The 15,645-nt window shown below is 40.0% G+C and overlaps 1 protein-coding gene across 4 annotated transcripts in view; it reads right to left on the bottom strand.

Annotated features, from left to right (window-relative positions):
- rasa3 (RAS p21 protein activator 3) overlaps positions 1-15,645 on the bottom strand; it is a 60,575-nt gene that overhangs the window by 10,428 nt on the left and 34,502 nt on the right. For all 4 annotated transcript variants that reach the window (XM_039794543.1, XM_039794541.1, XM_039794542.1 and 1 more), the window contains exons 5-16: positions 14,445-14,521; positions 7,769-7,849; positions 7,564-7,636; positions 4,617-4,690; positions 4,406-4,510; positions 3,373-3,529; positions 3,123-3,271; positions 2,495-2,609; positions 2,258-2,332; positions 2,026-2,149; positions 1,511-1,617; positions 70-147 (exon numbers count right to left, since the gene is read on the bottom strand). In XM_039794543.1, coding sequence (XP_039650477.1) covers positions 70-147; positions 1,511-1,617; positions 2,026-2,149; positions 2,258-2,332; positions 2,495-2,609; positions 3,123-3,271; positions 3,373-3,529; positions 4,406-4,510; positions 4,617-4,690; positions 7,564-7,636; positions 7,769-7,849; positions 14,445-14,521 — 1,215 coding nt within the window. The remainder of the gene's footprint in view (positions 1-69; positions 148-1,510; positions 1,618-2,025; positions 2,150-2,257; positions 2,333-2,494; positions 2,610-3,122; positions 3,272-3,372; positions 3,530-4,405; positions 4,511-4,616; positions 4,691-7,563; positions 7,637-7,768; positions 7,850-14,444; positions 14,522-15,645) is intronic.

Consider the following 15,645-nt stretch of genomic DNA (forward strand, 5'->3'; position numbering starts at 1 on the left):
ATGAAATGAAGTCTTAGTTCAGTTACAGGAATGAAAATAGAAAAATACACTTTAATGAGAGAAACTCACAGATTTAGACTTGGCGAGACTTCCCAGGGTCTGGATAGTCTTAGAGATGAGGGTGAGGGTTCGAGAGGTGGCAGGATCCTAAGGGACACAAAAAGACACAAAATCAAATCTTGAGAAATCAGCACCATAAAAGCACTGTAGCTATTAGCAATATGAAATACACATATAAACATATATAAACAAAATGTTACTGTTTCCAAAATAGAGAACTCTAAACTTCAGGCACGAGAAGTCCTTGATGTGGAAAGATTATCTAAAAATAAATGAACTAAACATTTCTAACAAAACTAAATCTGCTGAGGAAAGTCATGAAATATTTTTGAAAGCTACTGTTTCCAAGGTCGAGAACGAACAAGATTTTTAAATTGTTTGCTAAATATCTTCAGCAGCACACACACACACACACACACACACACACACATATATATATATTAGGGGTGCAAGATATATCGACTCAATATCGTTATCGCAATATATCTAAAGTGTTGCAATAAGTATGCAATATTTTGTTTATTTTGTGGAGTGCTGTGTCCCGTCCGTTGGCTGTGTGGCTTAGTTGTGTTTGATTTAGAGCCCGCTTGAAACGCTGTAATGATCATGTTTCATTGGCCAGTTACCGTGTCACTTGCACATGTTAGTGCACGTCAGCACACGGGTCCACTACGTGACAAACCCTATGGAGCGTACCAAGTGTGTGCATATTTCGACAGAGTGACAGTATAAGTAAAGAAATTGATAGAGACAACAACAATGAACGAATCAGAGAAGCGAAAGAAACGTTGTGTCCTATTCTCATTATTTACATGTCTTTATTGCTATATTTTATACTGTCCAACCAGTAAAACCTGTCCTGTTCTGTAGACATGGTCCTTATTTACTTATTCATGTTGGACCAGTCCAATATGACATATATACATACATAGACACACTACCGGTCAAAAGTTTGGGGTCACTTCGAAATTTCCATTCCACTCCATTATAGACAGAATACCTACTGAGATCAGTTGCATTGTTTTTTTTAATTAGGGCAGCAGTTTACAGATTACTTTATGTGCTTACATAATTGCAAAAGGGTTGTCCAATGTTTTCTCAGTTAGCCTTTTCAGATTAGTAAACAGAATGTGCCTTTGGAACATTGGATGAATGATTGCTGATAATGGGCAATGTAGATATTGCATTAAAGATCAGCTACTTCTTTCTACAACAGTCGAGAACCTTTTTGCAATTATGTAAGCACATTGTACACACATGTAATCTGAAAACTGCTGCCCTGGTCAAAAAAACAATGCAACTGATCTCTGGTTATTCTGTCTGTAATGGAGCGGAATGGAAATTTCTAAGTGACCCCAAAGTGTGTGTGTGTGTGCGTGTGTATATATATATATATATATACCCTTGATATGTTTGTTGGCTGTGTATTTGTTTTAAAAATCAGACTCACTGGATGGTGCGGCCTTAGATGGAACAAGTTTGGGGAGAGGATGGCTGGAGCGAAGAAACGCAGGAAAATAAAACTGCTCACTGCTGTGTATCGGACATCTTGGTCAACTATAGAGCAGAAAGAAAAAAATGAACAAGAAAAGCAGATTTGTTCAATGTCTGAATTATATAGAAAATGAGTTTCATTTTAACTAATGACTATAATAATAATAATTATATATGTTTCGTCATAACAGCTTGTTCCTTCTGTGACTGCTGTGCCCTGTGACAGCCAACAGGAGGCAGCACAGTATGTGACACTGGGTGTACATACTCTATACTCTACACATAACCATAATAAGTGCGTGGGAGGCCTTAAGTGTTTTCAAGGTTGACACAAATAGCAGAGCACAAAAGAAGAAAGTGTCCTTGGACACCTCGCACATCCAGTTCTTTATTGTCTATTTCCTGTTCCTTAATAGCAGCTTGTCTTCTTCTTTCCCATGTTACTTCTAAGTCATTCAGGAGGTGAGTTACCTTGGAAACGCGTGGCAGCGGACTCTCTCAAAGAGAAGAAGATATCGCACATGACGGTGGGGCAACGAACACCAGAGGTGGTGATAACATTGAAGATACGGTCCACATACTGACGAAGGTTTTCCTGAAGAGAGGAGGCAGGGCAGATATGTCAGATAACATCCTGAGCACACACAAACACACGCATGCGCGCACACACACACACACACACACACACAAACAACACACTTACCCTGTTCGTATCCAGGTTCTCCGACTCTTTGAGCTTGACTGGGTCGATTTCACAGGATTTGTGTTCTGTGCAGATCTGTGACCAGTTACAAAAGTAGTGAATATCAATTGATAACTGATTTAGCAAAATATTCTTAGAGGTGCTATAGAGAAACTTGTGACATAAATGAAATCAAGAAATAAAAACAGTAAAAACAAACAAACATGAAAGTATTGCAGTGCAGTGCCATGCCCATACCTCATCTATGATGGGTTTGAGTGTGACTTGCAGATAGTGCATTCCTGCCAGCTTCATTGTCTCATCAATGCACTTGGAAGTCAGTGAGTTTCCCCGGAAAATGGTGTTGGGATCTCTGCGCAGGGAGACAAGGTGTGTTTTTTGCGTACAAATCCAAGCTCCAGTTTAATAAACATCTTGATTTTAATATCCATAATAGATTACAATACTGGGGCTGCCCATACTGTCGCAGTCATATAAAAATACTAAGCTAGTTCATTTTCGAATGCAACCTGATGCACTCATTTCTACAATCACTTTAATTTACCTAATTTAAAAGTGAAATTCATTCCAAATATCAAATATACAAGATGCAGCTGGCTTATGTTGAAGAAAATGTACTCATATTACCGCTAAGACAGATAAAGCTACAGTATACAGTATATCTGCCAAAGATACAACAATTATATTTAAGTATGGAATCTCTCCAAAATCTGATACATCTTCCTCTGCTGAGATAAATACTCTTCATATTGTATGATGTCCACAAAATGGGAGAGGAATTTATGCGACAGCTGGACTTAACTTAATAACTTTATTAACTGAATTGCGCTGTGTAGTCAGGGAAAAGAGGCGACGAGATTCTCACTGTGTGCGGTTGACTTCGGCGTGAGCGATGGCGCTGATGAAAGGCACAATCTTGCCGTAGTGAAGAAACAGACGCACGAGGGGAATGGCGGCTTCTTGTTTCTCTCGACACACCTCCCCCAGAGTGTGAGCTGTGGACGCCGACACGGGCTGTACAGAGAGGTGCGAGGAGTAAACATGTAGCATTTAAACAGCAATGTGTAGAGAGCTAACAGCACGAGATCCCGCAGGACACATTCAAACACACGTACCTCTACGTTAGCAGAGTGCAGCAGTAGATCTCTGAGGGGAGTGTAGTGTTCGGAGGGGAAGACGTGGTCCTCAGTGTAAACGATGTTCAGACGCAGAGAGCCGAGCTCTTCCACCTTAACTGACTTCCCTCCGTTTTCCCTGGGCTGAAGAAAGTACCTGAAGAAGAAAAATATGATCAGATCTTAGATCAGACCATGATGAAACTTGAAGTATAATGCGTGACAAACAGTGAACAATGATTAAAAAATGACTATGATGTGAATAGTGTTGCTAGTAGCGACGAACCCATCGAGAAATATCACACGACTCTGCCGTTTCCCTAAGCTCTACAGAGCTTTATAGCATCTTTTAGCTTAAAGTTTTGGTTTTGGCCAGATTTTTCTTTTAGGAGTTGGTGGAGACCAAAACCGAGCAAAAAAGAGAGTGAAAATTGGACTGACATTCTTCGGTTGGCCACAAACATGAGTCCTAGTGAATGCTAATGTTGCTCCGTGTCTACTTGATGTGTTAATAAGCAACGTTTTACGGCCATAATATGTCAATGTTGTGTTTACAGCTTTTTGCTTTGCCCCAAGTTGGGTCAATCTCATTAAAATCTAGAAAATTGTGTCACTGAATATATTCTCATTAAATGCAAGGGGATGATTATTCCACATTGAATTGAACTGGACTGAATACCCAATTTTTATTCCCTTAAATTCCTGTTCAGATTTCCAAAGCAGTGCACCGATTATTCATGGAGGTGAAATTTTTAGTTTCCCTAAATATATAAAATACAAAAACGTTGAAAAAGAGCATTCATGCTCAGCAAAATCTACCTTGGTTAAATAAAAACTTTAAAGGTCTGTTGTCAGTGTTGATTCTGTATTGCTGTGGCAACACATACTCAGAACGTCAATTGACAACAATAATGAAATCAAACCCGCCCATCCCTAGCAGGGTACAGTACAGTCCTTTTTCAGTGGGAAAAAATCATAAAACAGACCAAAAATGATTGACAGAGTGTGTGAAAGGAGGTGATATTCCTCTCACCATGCGTCGTGGACACCAGCCTGACCCAGCACTCGCAGAGGAACTCGCACACCTCCCAGGAACTCATCCCCGAACTTCAGGTTGCTGGCGTTCCACAGATCCACCCTGAAGACAAACCACAAGGTACAATTCAAACATGCAAGAAGCTTTAAGTTCAGCACTGATACTGACACACTCACTTCAAACCCCTTTAAAACAGCTCCTGGCTCACCTCAGTGCCAGCTTATCAACATCCTCTTCTTCAACATCAAACTGCCGCTTTGTGTAGCTTAACGGCCGCGTCACCTAGAAATGGAGACAGAGTAAACATTTAGCATAAACCATGTGGAAGTCGGTATTTCCTCCGGGTAAGTTTCAGGGTCATCTACATCTCGAAAAAACAGGCTGGTTAAAGAAGAGACAGAACACTAAGACTAGAACTCAAACCATTAGTTGATTACTCAATCTACAGAACATTGGTCTACAAATATTTTGATAATTGAGACATCCGATGCTTCACTATTGCAAAGCATACAATGCCCTTTAGTAGTGTGGAAAACCAGATTTGTTTTCTAAATTGCACACTGTTTTTTTGAAAAAATAAATAAAAACAGTTTTTAATTAGGTCAAAATGACCCAAATCAGGAGTTATCAGAGATCAGAATGAGGCAGGGTCCATGTAAATTTAGATCAATGAGAAAATAAAATTCGAAACAATTAAAATAGGACAACCACATGGCAGAAACATGATAGATGGCCTGTGTTTGCATGTGGACGTGGGCCTCAGAGGGGGGCTGCAGGCGGAAAGCACCACAGGGTATGAGTCCTGTTCATGTGCTGGTCGGGAATAAATGAGACGGTCTTGTCGGATAGAAATCAATGGGCCAGATTGTTTGGTGGTTTGTCCGAATCAATCATACTCTTGTCCTGCTGTCTTCTGTTGCTGCAGCGGGGAGGCCAGAGGGAGGAGCGACACAAAAATGTCAGAGCTGAGTGGCTGGTGAGCGAGGGTTAATGGGGGCAGTGTAAAAGGGAGTTTGTGTGTGTGTGAAAAAAATATCTATAAATATGAACTCATGAATATAAAAACATGTGAACTGTGAAGTTTTTAAAAGAGACATTCAAAGAAAAACAAATTCACCAAACATTTATGTGTTTCCAGTTGCTTTTGCTAATTTTTCTTAACTATTATTACATGAATCTCAGCAATTACAGTAGTAATAGTATACAAGGGAGTTTGTGAGCGCGTGTTTGGACAAATAATATCTATAAATATTAACTACTAGCAATATGAACTGTGACGTGGATTTAAAAAGACAATCAGACATATAAAATATACAGAACACAATTATGCGATGTTTTCAGTTACTTCTGCTAATTTCTTTGAACTTTTCTTACATAGATGATTTAGTATGGCCACTTTATAAGGTACACTTGTTCAACTACTCGTTAATGCAAATATCTAATCAGCAAATCACATGGCAGCAACACAATGCATTTAATGCATGTAGACGTGGTCCATATGTGCTAAGGTTCAAACCAAGCACCAGAATGGGGAAGAAAGGTGATTTAAGTGACTTTGAACGTGGCATGGTTGTTGGTGACAGAAGAGCTGGTTTGAGTATTTCATAAACTGCTGATCTACTGGGATATTCACACACAACCATCTCTCGGGTCAGAGTTTGGCAAAAACAACATGAAAGCATGGATCCATCCTGCTTTGTATCAACGGTTCAGGCTACTGGTGGTGGTGTAATGGTGTGGGGGAAATTTTCATGGCACACTTTGGGCCCTTTAGTACCAATTGAGTATCCTTTAAACGCCACAGCCTACCTGAGTATAGATCTGTTGGGTGGTTATTAAATGCACTGTACATCCACACAGGCAGGGTCCAAAATTAACTTCTTTGTGTCCACCAGCCAAATGGCTAGTGAATGTTCAAGTTTTACCAGCCACTCAATAGATAACCATTGTTTTTTTGGCTGGTGAGGGAAGCAAATCTACCAGCCACTTGCATATTTTACTAGCGTTTTGGCTGGTAGATGGTGCTAATTTTGGACCCTGCACACAGGTGTTTCCCATTTATTCTGGTTAATTGGACCTCTGCTCAGTTTGAAGTTAGGTGAAGCTGTGCTGGAATTACACTATTTTACAAAATGTCATAAATAAAAAAATAAAAAAGATAAAGATGTAACTTCACCCACCCAGCCAGGTGCAAACAAAAGTAATAGGTTGGTCAGATAGATCTCAATGAAGCCCAGTGTGAGTACACCCACACTAATTATAGGGAGTCTAAGTATGCCATGGGTGTGAGATACTTCAACTATCAACAATTACATATGGTTGTTTTGTTCAGGTGTCCACATACGTTTGGCCATGTACTGTTTTTTTTAGGCCTCCTGCACACTGCCTGCATGGCGTCAGCGTGACGGCTGCGTGGCGTGTCCATTTTTATTTCGGCTCCCATGTTAACAGGTTAGAGCTTGCACACTGCCTGCGTGACACGCACGTCTGAGGTGCGGCTCGAGCCGCGCCGAAAACGTGCTAGAAACGCATGCTAGAAATAGGGCCAACGCCTATTTTTCACGTGACACGCAAGCATGTTGGAAGCGTTTCCAGGCAAAATAGAATATGAAAAGATGTTTATATGTCATTTTGACACAAATACATCTAATACATGACATGTTGATGTTTGAAAATCTCTACATTTTGACATAAATGCAGATATAGGTGTAATAAAAAAAAAAATTAATAATAATTTTCAAATATTGCAACTGTCAATACACGAAATATTCGGTAGCCTATTTTGCCTTCAATACTGCCGATGTTGTCTTTGCTGTAATCAAATCAGTATATATTTATGTTTAACATGAAGTACACTACTGCTTGAGTGCAGTAAACACGCTATTATTTCATTTTATCAATGGGAAACATACAGTACATGTGTACAGACAACGCTAGCAGCAGCGCCGCGTCAGACACGTTTCTGGTGTGCAAAGACAGAAAACGCCACGCAGCCGCTACACAACAGAAACGCCACGCTCACGCCACGCAGGCAGTGTGCAGGGGGCCTTAAACCCTCACTATATCTCTAGCTTTGACTGATGCCCAACATGAAGACACATCTTTACAATGACAAACAAATAACTGTGAACAAGCTCACACACAGAAATATTTACCTCAAAATAGAAAACCTCCTCAAACTGTGGATTGTTGGTTTTCCTCTTCACTTTGGTCTTCTTAGCTTCTGACCTGAGAGACGCAGAGAGGCAGAAGGAGAGAAAATGTTTTTTTCCTTTTTTTTTTTACAAAGTTATACATTTGATAAACAAAGTTGTGACTGGTAACCGGGGAAATCATGTCCAATCGTGTGAGAGATCTGACCTTGAAGGTCCAAGTAAGGAGACAGCAGCGTAGGGATCACATTGGCCGTTGACGATTGGAAGACCTTGGCACTCCAACACTCTTTGGAAACACACACAAAACATTAATGAATAAACACACTGCTGTACAAGCGTACATACACGCACCCATGTAAAACATTAACACTATGTTAATTTTAATGCACCATTAACCCTGTGTGAGCTCATTCAATGCTCTACTCTGACTGCCTCGCCTTATCGCCCAAATGTCAGGGATGGTGGTACTAAAGGTTGAATGGTGAAAAAAAATCTAATATAAACAACAGATTTTCACAAAGTGCTTATACAGTATCTTTATTATGCTAAGGTGTTTAGCATTATACTATGTTAACTACTGTTGTTACTAAGTTAGGAGGAGCGATTTGAGCTTTTTATAAGGGGAAAGAAATGGCAGTACAAAAAAAGAGAATAGGATAAAAAGATCTCCAAAATGCCAAAAGCCAGGAGCCACATAAACTATTCTGAATATATTCTCAGAGGACTGGTAAAGCTTTATTAAGCTCTATATTATCACAATAACACAATTGACTACTAACACTAAACTAATGTGAAAGCGTCACCAGTACTGCTAAGACCACTGAGAATTGACACCCAATCCTACACCTCTGCCCACACAGACAGCAGGAGTCTCACTGCTCTAAACAACCGTCATACATGGTATAAAACAACATTATGCTATTTTCAGCAAAGAAGAAGATAGGTTGAACCTATGCTACCTGCCCAGCATGATAAAACTGATTTTGAAGACATTTAATCATCAAGCAGGATAAGACACATATATTTCTCTGGAGTTTGTGGAGAGAAAAGAGCTAAAAACAGTATTGTAACAGTAACAATACAGTATTGGATTTATTTCCAGTAGATCCAGTATTTGGATGATAATTCTACAGTCATGGTTCTATAAGTTTGTTTTGAAAGCTTTCGGCCCACCAAGTGGTAAAAAAATAGCCTAATGCATTTTTAACATCACTTAAAAACGTTCTAGTTAGAAGTCTGAGCTCTGAAGTTCTCAGCAACACAGAGCTGGGAAATAACAAAAACCTTCCATCCCAATGAATAGGTGTGGTTCAGTTATGATGCTCACTTTTCTGCACTGATGGTCAATCAAGATAAATCTCATAACACTAGCAAGGTGCACACATGGAGATATACTCCCTGACCACAGACAAAATTGGGTTTATAAGGTATAAAGCGAATTCATCACAGTCGAAAATGTATATCCCTCTTTAATAAAAACTTAGAATATCTAAAGACGTGACACAAGTGACAATTGAAGCTTTTGTGTGGATAAAAGGAACGTACTGCTGTTTTCCAACAGACCTTTTTACAGCAAACATTTTGACTTGTCATAGGAGGAAAAGCACAGGTGTTACTAATAACATAAAAAAATGTCTCTGTTCCATTTAGCAGTTCTTCCAGAGTTTTTTTGTGATTGTTGCGGGCAAAAATCCTTGATTATGCGGCACATTTTCTTTAAAAATGCGATGGAATATGTGGGATATTTATGCAATTTTATGCGATGAAATTGCGGGAACTTGCAAAAATTGTGGGAACATGCAAAAACTGCGGTTTGATGAAAAAGAGAGAAAAAAGTGATTCCCCCAACACCCTGCTTTTCGATGATGTTTACGTCGTGTAATGACTTCATTTCATAACGTTCCCATGGCAACAGGGGAAAATGGCTGCTCTTGTGTGAAGTAAACACAACATTTTTCAACTTTCTGCTAAGATTATGTGACTTTTTTGCAACGAAAATGCGGGGATTATGAAATCATACAAGCCCCACATATTTTGCGCGGAAATCTGCAATTTATGCGTAGAAAGTGCGGCGTATTTGAAAAAATGCGGCCCCCGCATAAATATGCAAACTTTTGCTGATTATGCATTGAATTATGCGATCGCATAATCGCGTTTTTCTGGAGGGACTGATTTAGTAAAACTAGTAAGCCAGCATGCTCTTTTTTTCTTCTTCGCATTTTAGGCCTTTATTTGATAGGACAGCTTAGACATGAAAGGGAAGCCGCAGGTTAGAATCATACCCGCGGCCGCTGCGGCGAGGACTGAGCCTCCGTACATGGGGCGTACACTCTACCAGGTGAGCCGCCCAGGCGCCCCGCCATACTCAATGTTATTAATTACATGTCTGCTTTTCCTGCTATGACATGTCAACACGTCTGCAGTAACAAATGTAACACATCTCTAATGAGCTCAAAAACAATGAGCATCTACAAATGGCCACATCATCTGTGGAAATGTATTAAAAGTGTTTGAGTGACTGAAAGAGACTCGACAATGACATCTAAAGAGAGCATCATATCAAGCAATCAAGTCTACCGCCCCCTTTCCACAGACAATAAACATCTGGTCCATTCATACTGTAGCTCACTCCTCCGCTGGGAGTCCTTGCTTGTAAACGCTGGGCCAAGTAAAGAGCTCTCTGAGAGTTTTCTCAGCATGTGAAAACGGTCCCTGGTGTTAATGTTAGGTGTGTCTGTATGTATGTAACAAGGGCAGAAACACAGAGGGGGGGCAGATGAAAAGCGATAGAGGGGAGTAATTAATTTTAAAGCTGTTGGTGAGGAGTTGTGCCAATTTTAAATCCTGTGTGATCAAGCGACTACAAACACAGCACAAAGACAACTTGAGAGAGGCCGGAGAAAAAAAGCAGAAGAGACCATATCTACAGGCTTCTGACTCCGACAGAGGGGTCAGACTGAGAACAAGGGAGATAAAGGAAACAAAGCTCAGGTAGGATTTAATCCTCAAATGTGGTTCTACAGTAGGACTCAAGCATCTCTGATCAACAAAGGACGATCTACCTACCTACCTACCTACCTACCTATCTATCTATCTATCTGATGACATCATGCTGTAAGGGGATTAGCATCCAAACAGGCCAGGACACCCAGCGGGACAAATCACTTGCTTTGTGTCACAGTGATGCACCACTACTCACACCGCATGAATTACACAGCAAATCGCAGCGCAGCCCTCAACTACAGCACAGCTTGCACCATCCTGCTGACACACACACACACGCGCACACACACACACACACACACACACACACACACACACACACACACACACACACACACACACACACACACACACACACACACACACACACACACACACACACACACACACACACACAGGTTCCTAAGGAATAAGGAGAGGGCTGGGTTAAGCATCACTAATGCCAGAGTGCTTCCTGTCCAATAAGCTTGTTTATATAACCCCTGCTTAGCCTACTATCCAGCCCCGTCCCCTTCCACTCTTTTTCATCACCACTGTGAACTCTGGCATGCCAGACAGTGGTGGTGAAGTAGACTTATTTGTTTTAGTCGGCATTACTCATATTGGGTTAATGTGCTTCTCTTCTGCGCCCACGTAACCTGTCAAAAACAATTTGACTCAAATAAGAGGGAAATTAATTACATCATAGTGCCAAAACCACACACAAAAAAGCAGAGTGAGTCTGAGTCTGTGTCACTGACGGGTGCACGATTACAAGTAGGTGAAATTAAATATTAAATTAAATCAGAACAGGGACTTGAATATCTTCCACAAGTAAAGAGTGTTTAGTTACAGGTTTCTTGTCCTCAGATGTCATCCATGGTATCACACAACCAACTACATTTCTGTCTGCCAGCATTTTCCAGTGGTGAAGGAAGTATTTAGATATTTTAATTAAGTAAAAGTGACTGTAAACCACATTGTAAAAATACTCAATTAATGAAATGAAAGACTTAACACTCAAAATATTACTCCAAAGGGAAATCAAAGTCTGTTTCAAGGTCTTGGGTCTTTGGAGCTCCAGAGCAAGTTGTGTGGAATCTGATTTCACTAGCATGTTCACGACTTCCCATATCGTAGTTCACGAGTTCCATTTGAAGGCAGCACCAGACCAAACTGTCGTTGGTCAAGTTGCATTGTGGATAATTTAGGTGCCAGGTTTTGACAAGGAAGCAGAATGTGTGGAATTAAAAAATACAATTTCTCTGGTTCTACTGCATCAATTTTGTTATTATTACTCAAGTAAAAGTACAGACAGTACAGTAAAAAATGTACTTAAAGCAATATGTTATGCAAGAACTGTCCACTGAGTGTTATGTTATTGTACATTTGGTTATTTGGTTACTTTTACTGATGCATTATTGTGTAAGTACTATTTTATCATTGTAGTTGTTGGAGGTAGGGCTGATTTTAACATTATATACTGTTGGGTGGTTTGATCTATAACAATGCACCATATTTTATAACATGCTTTTTTCTCTCCAAAATAAGTAGTAACTATAACTGTCAGATACACGTAGAGGAGTATAAAGTACATTGTATCCCTCTAAAATGTAATGGAGTTATCAGTATAAAGTAGCATTAAATGGAAAGAAATATGAATCATATAAATAAGATATCACATAAATATGATTCTGATTCTAAAAAAGGTGGTTTTATTTTTTTTAGCTGTATTTTTCTTTTCTCTTTTTTGTTGCTGTTGCACTTAATGTATTTTATTTATTGTATTTTTATGTACATGTCACCTGCGCTAAATGCATTTGAATGTAAAGCACACTCCGTTTACCTGCAATGAAACATGTTAAATAACATTTCCTGTCCTTGCCTAAAGAAGATTTCTTTCAGTGGGTAGGTTGATCTGTAGAGCTGAATGGACGCTCTCCCTCTCATACACGTGTCTTACTAGAGAAATCTGACTAGATGACCTCCTGCTTTAAGCTCCTTACCCACAATGTGCCCTGGGGACGGAGCCACGCTGGCTCGTCATCAGACTTTACTGCTGTATGTTAAAGCAGAAGAGCTGGAGAGCAAACAAGCAAACAAACACACACACAACCCCCACCCCCACACACACACACACACATAATAATAATCCATCCAGACCATAAGTATATCATTGATCCTCTGCAAACACTGAAGTTCACACATCACATATGCGTACAATCACATTTTAAACACACAGCAGCACACACTCACAGAAACAATGTAGCGAGGGCAGATTCAAAAACAGACCCCCCAACCATCTCACTGCCTGTCAAAAGCTGTTGCCGAGCAACAAGCCATGCACCTTAGAAGCCCTCAAAAATCCCACAAAGAAACAAAAAAGTTGTGTCCATGGCATTAACACTACTTCCTGCTAACAATCCCACAATGCAAAATGTACAGGTGTGCTGTATATAGGGAATAGGAATGAGTGAACAAGGGAGTTCCTACACATTATGTACAACAGCAACAAAATGTATCAGACACACACTACATGCGTGTATACAGCTTGATGGGAATTTTACATTAACATCAGACCACATCCATAACCAACTGTACGGAAACTTTCCTCCTTCCACATTGATAGCACCTTGATGACTCTATTTTATCATGCTTTTATTGAATCCGTTTTGTCTTTCTGCCTTGTGTTGTGGTTTGGGAACTTGTCTCTTAAAAATAGAAATCGTCTGAATCAAATTGTGAAGTGCTCCAGTAAGCTGATTGGAAAGCCACTACTCAACCCAGAATCCCTGTATTCTATACAGTTACAGAGGATAGCTGGAACTATTTTGAAAGACCATTTCCACCCTTTATATGGTGATTTTCAGCTTTTACCGTCGGGACGCAGGTATAAAGTACCAGCCTTTAAAACTAAGCGATTCAGAAACAGTTTTGTCCCAGCGGCTATACGTATAATAAATAAGTAGTAGCAATACAGATCTGCTGCATTTTGTTTATTTTTATCATTTTTATTATATTGTGCCTGCGGAACCATTGACTTAGTGTATTTTATGAACAATTATGTCTCCTTTGTTACGTTTATGTCCTACAGTCTGCTGCCGATTGTGTGTATGTATGCATGTGTATGTGTGTCTGTAAAAAGGACGCTGACCCACCCAACTTCCCACTGTAAGCCAAATCTACCTTCGGGTATAAATAAAGTTACCTTGACCTTGACGCAGTGTCAGGCCAACCTCAATGTTGATTTAAACCTGTGAAGCTGTACTTAGGCACAGCGGTGCTTTGAGCTAAATGCTAATGTCAGGATGCTAACATGCTGATGTTTAGCAGGTATAATGTTCACGATGATCACAACCTTAGTTTAGCGTGTTAGCATGCTAACATTAGCTAATTAGCACAAAGTCCAGTTGCGGCTGATGGGAATGTAAACAATGTCACATTTTGACCTGTGATTTTGACCTGATGGTGGCGCTAGAGGAAAAGTCAGGGGATCATCAAAGTCAGCAGAATACATCCTCTGGAGACCATGAATGTCCATACAAAATGTAATGATAATCCATCCAATAGTTTTAAGGATATTTCAGTTTGGACAAAAGTGGTGGACCAACCAACATTGCAGTCCCTCACTGCCAGCGTAGCAAAAAATAAGACATCAGCTGACAGTAACGCTGACATAAAGCTTTAAAATCATTGCTGCAGAAAATGTGTATTTTTCTGTAATCAGCAGAGAATCAATGTTGTGATCAAATGAAATTCCTCTTTTCTTTTCTTCTCTTTACATAAACTCTGATCATTTTTATAAAACTGCACAAGTCAAATAATAATTTGAGGTGTAGTATCGTTATATATGAATAAGGACTCTTTGTGTGTGTGTGTGTGTGTGTGTGCAGTCTCACCGTGTGGCTAGTTTATGGTTGATGGCTCCACTGTCTGTGATGACTTCACTTAGACGCAGCTCCAGATGCACTTTTCCCTGCAGAACGCAAACACACAAATAGACTTTTTAATGCACACGTTTTTGAATTTAAATGTTCCCTAGAGTGCTTACGAACACAGTGTCTGTATAACACTGGCACCACCACACACAGCCAGGTGCCCTGTGACAGGTAGCATGGTCAATGTCCAGTGAAAACCACGCATTCATCAACTTGTTTGTGTGTATGAGAAATAGAGTTGGCTTGTGACACGAGACAAATCTCTGCTGACAATAACGTGCAGCCTAATGTCTTAGTGACAATGAATAATGTATTGGGTTCAACCATGGGTCTCAACTCATAAAAATATGTTAATCCTTCAAGTTATCTGAAAACATATTACTGGAGATCCCTGGTTTTCATTTGGCAGTGTAGAGTCTACCTGCTTCGCTCTTAGATCAAATTGCCAGTTTTTGAACTCTCCCAGTACAGCCAAAATCCAAATCCTGAATTTATAGTAATATACATATCATATGCACTGTCTATACTTTATAAGGTTGAAAATGGTTTCAGAAAATACCTGATCTGTAGACTGTAAGTATGAGCCAAAAATGCACTCCCTGTACACTAAATCCCTGTACAAAACAATAAATACACAAACATTAAAAAAGTGTCATTCCTCCACCAACAGAGACACTGTATGTAAATAGCTGCGAGCCTGTACGTCATGCTGAAGTTATTTTCCCTCTGAAATGATTGGATTAATGACATAATGACAGTGTAGTGGTGCAGCTGTCTAGAAAAGCTCCATTAATTAACAGCATCAGTATGCAAACTAACAGGCGTTGCTCTTTCTGGCTGATTCAAGCAGAAGGAACAAACACACACACTTACACATGTGTGCACAGGCCAAACAATGTGTCCTCTATTGAAAAGAGAAGAGAGACACTCTATCTTCCTACTTCATTTGATCCATCTCCCTCGCGTTCTCTCTTTTCACTCATTCTCTCACACATCCTTCCTCTCCCCGGCTCCTCGGATGAATGTGTCTCTGTTTCAGATCCCTGCTCCAGGGCTACACACACCCATCTGTCTGCAGATGTTACTGTTCACTGTGTCTCTGACAGTGTGTGTGTGTGTGTGTGTGTGTGTGTGTGTGTGTGTGTGTGTAGTACTACAGTAA

The sequence above is a fragment of the Perca fluviatilis genome, chromosome 3 (genome assembly GCF_010015445.1).
Source record: "Perca fluviatilis chromosome 3, GENO_Pfluv_1.0, whole genome shotgun sequence".
In the NCBI taxonomy this organism is placed as follows: Eukaryota; Metazoa; Chordata; class Actinopteri; order Perciformes; family Percidae; genus Perca; species Perca fluviatilis.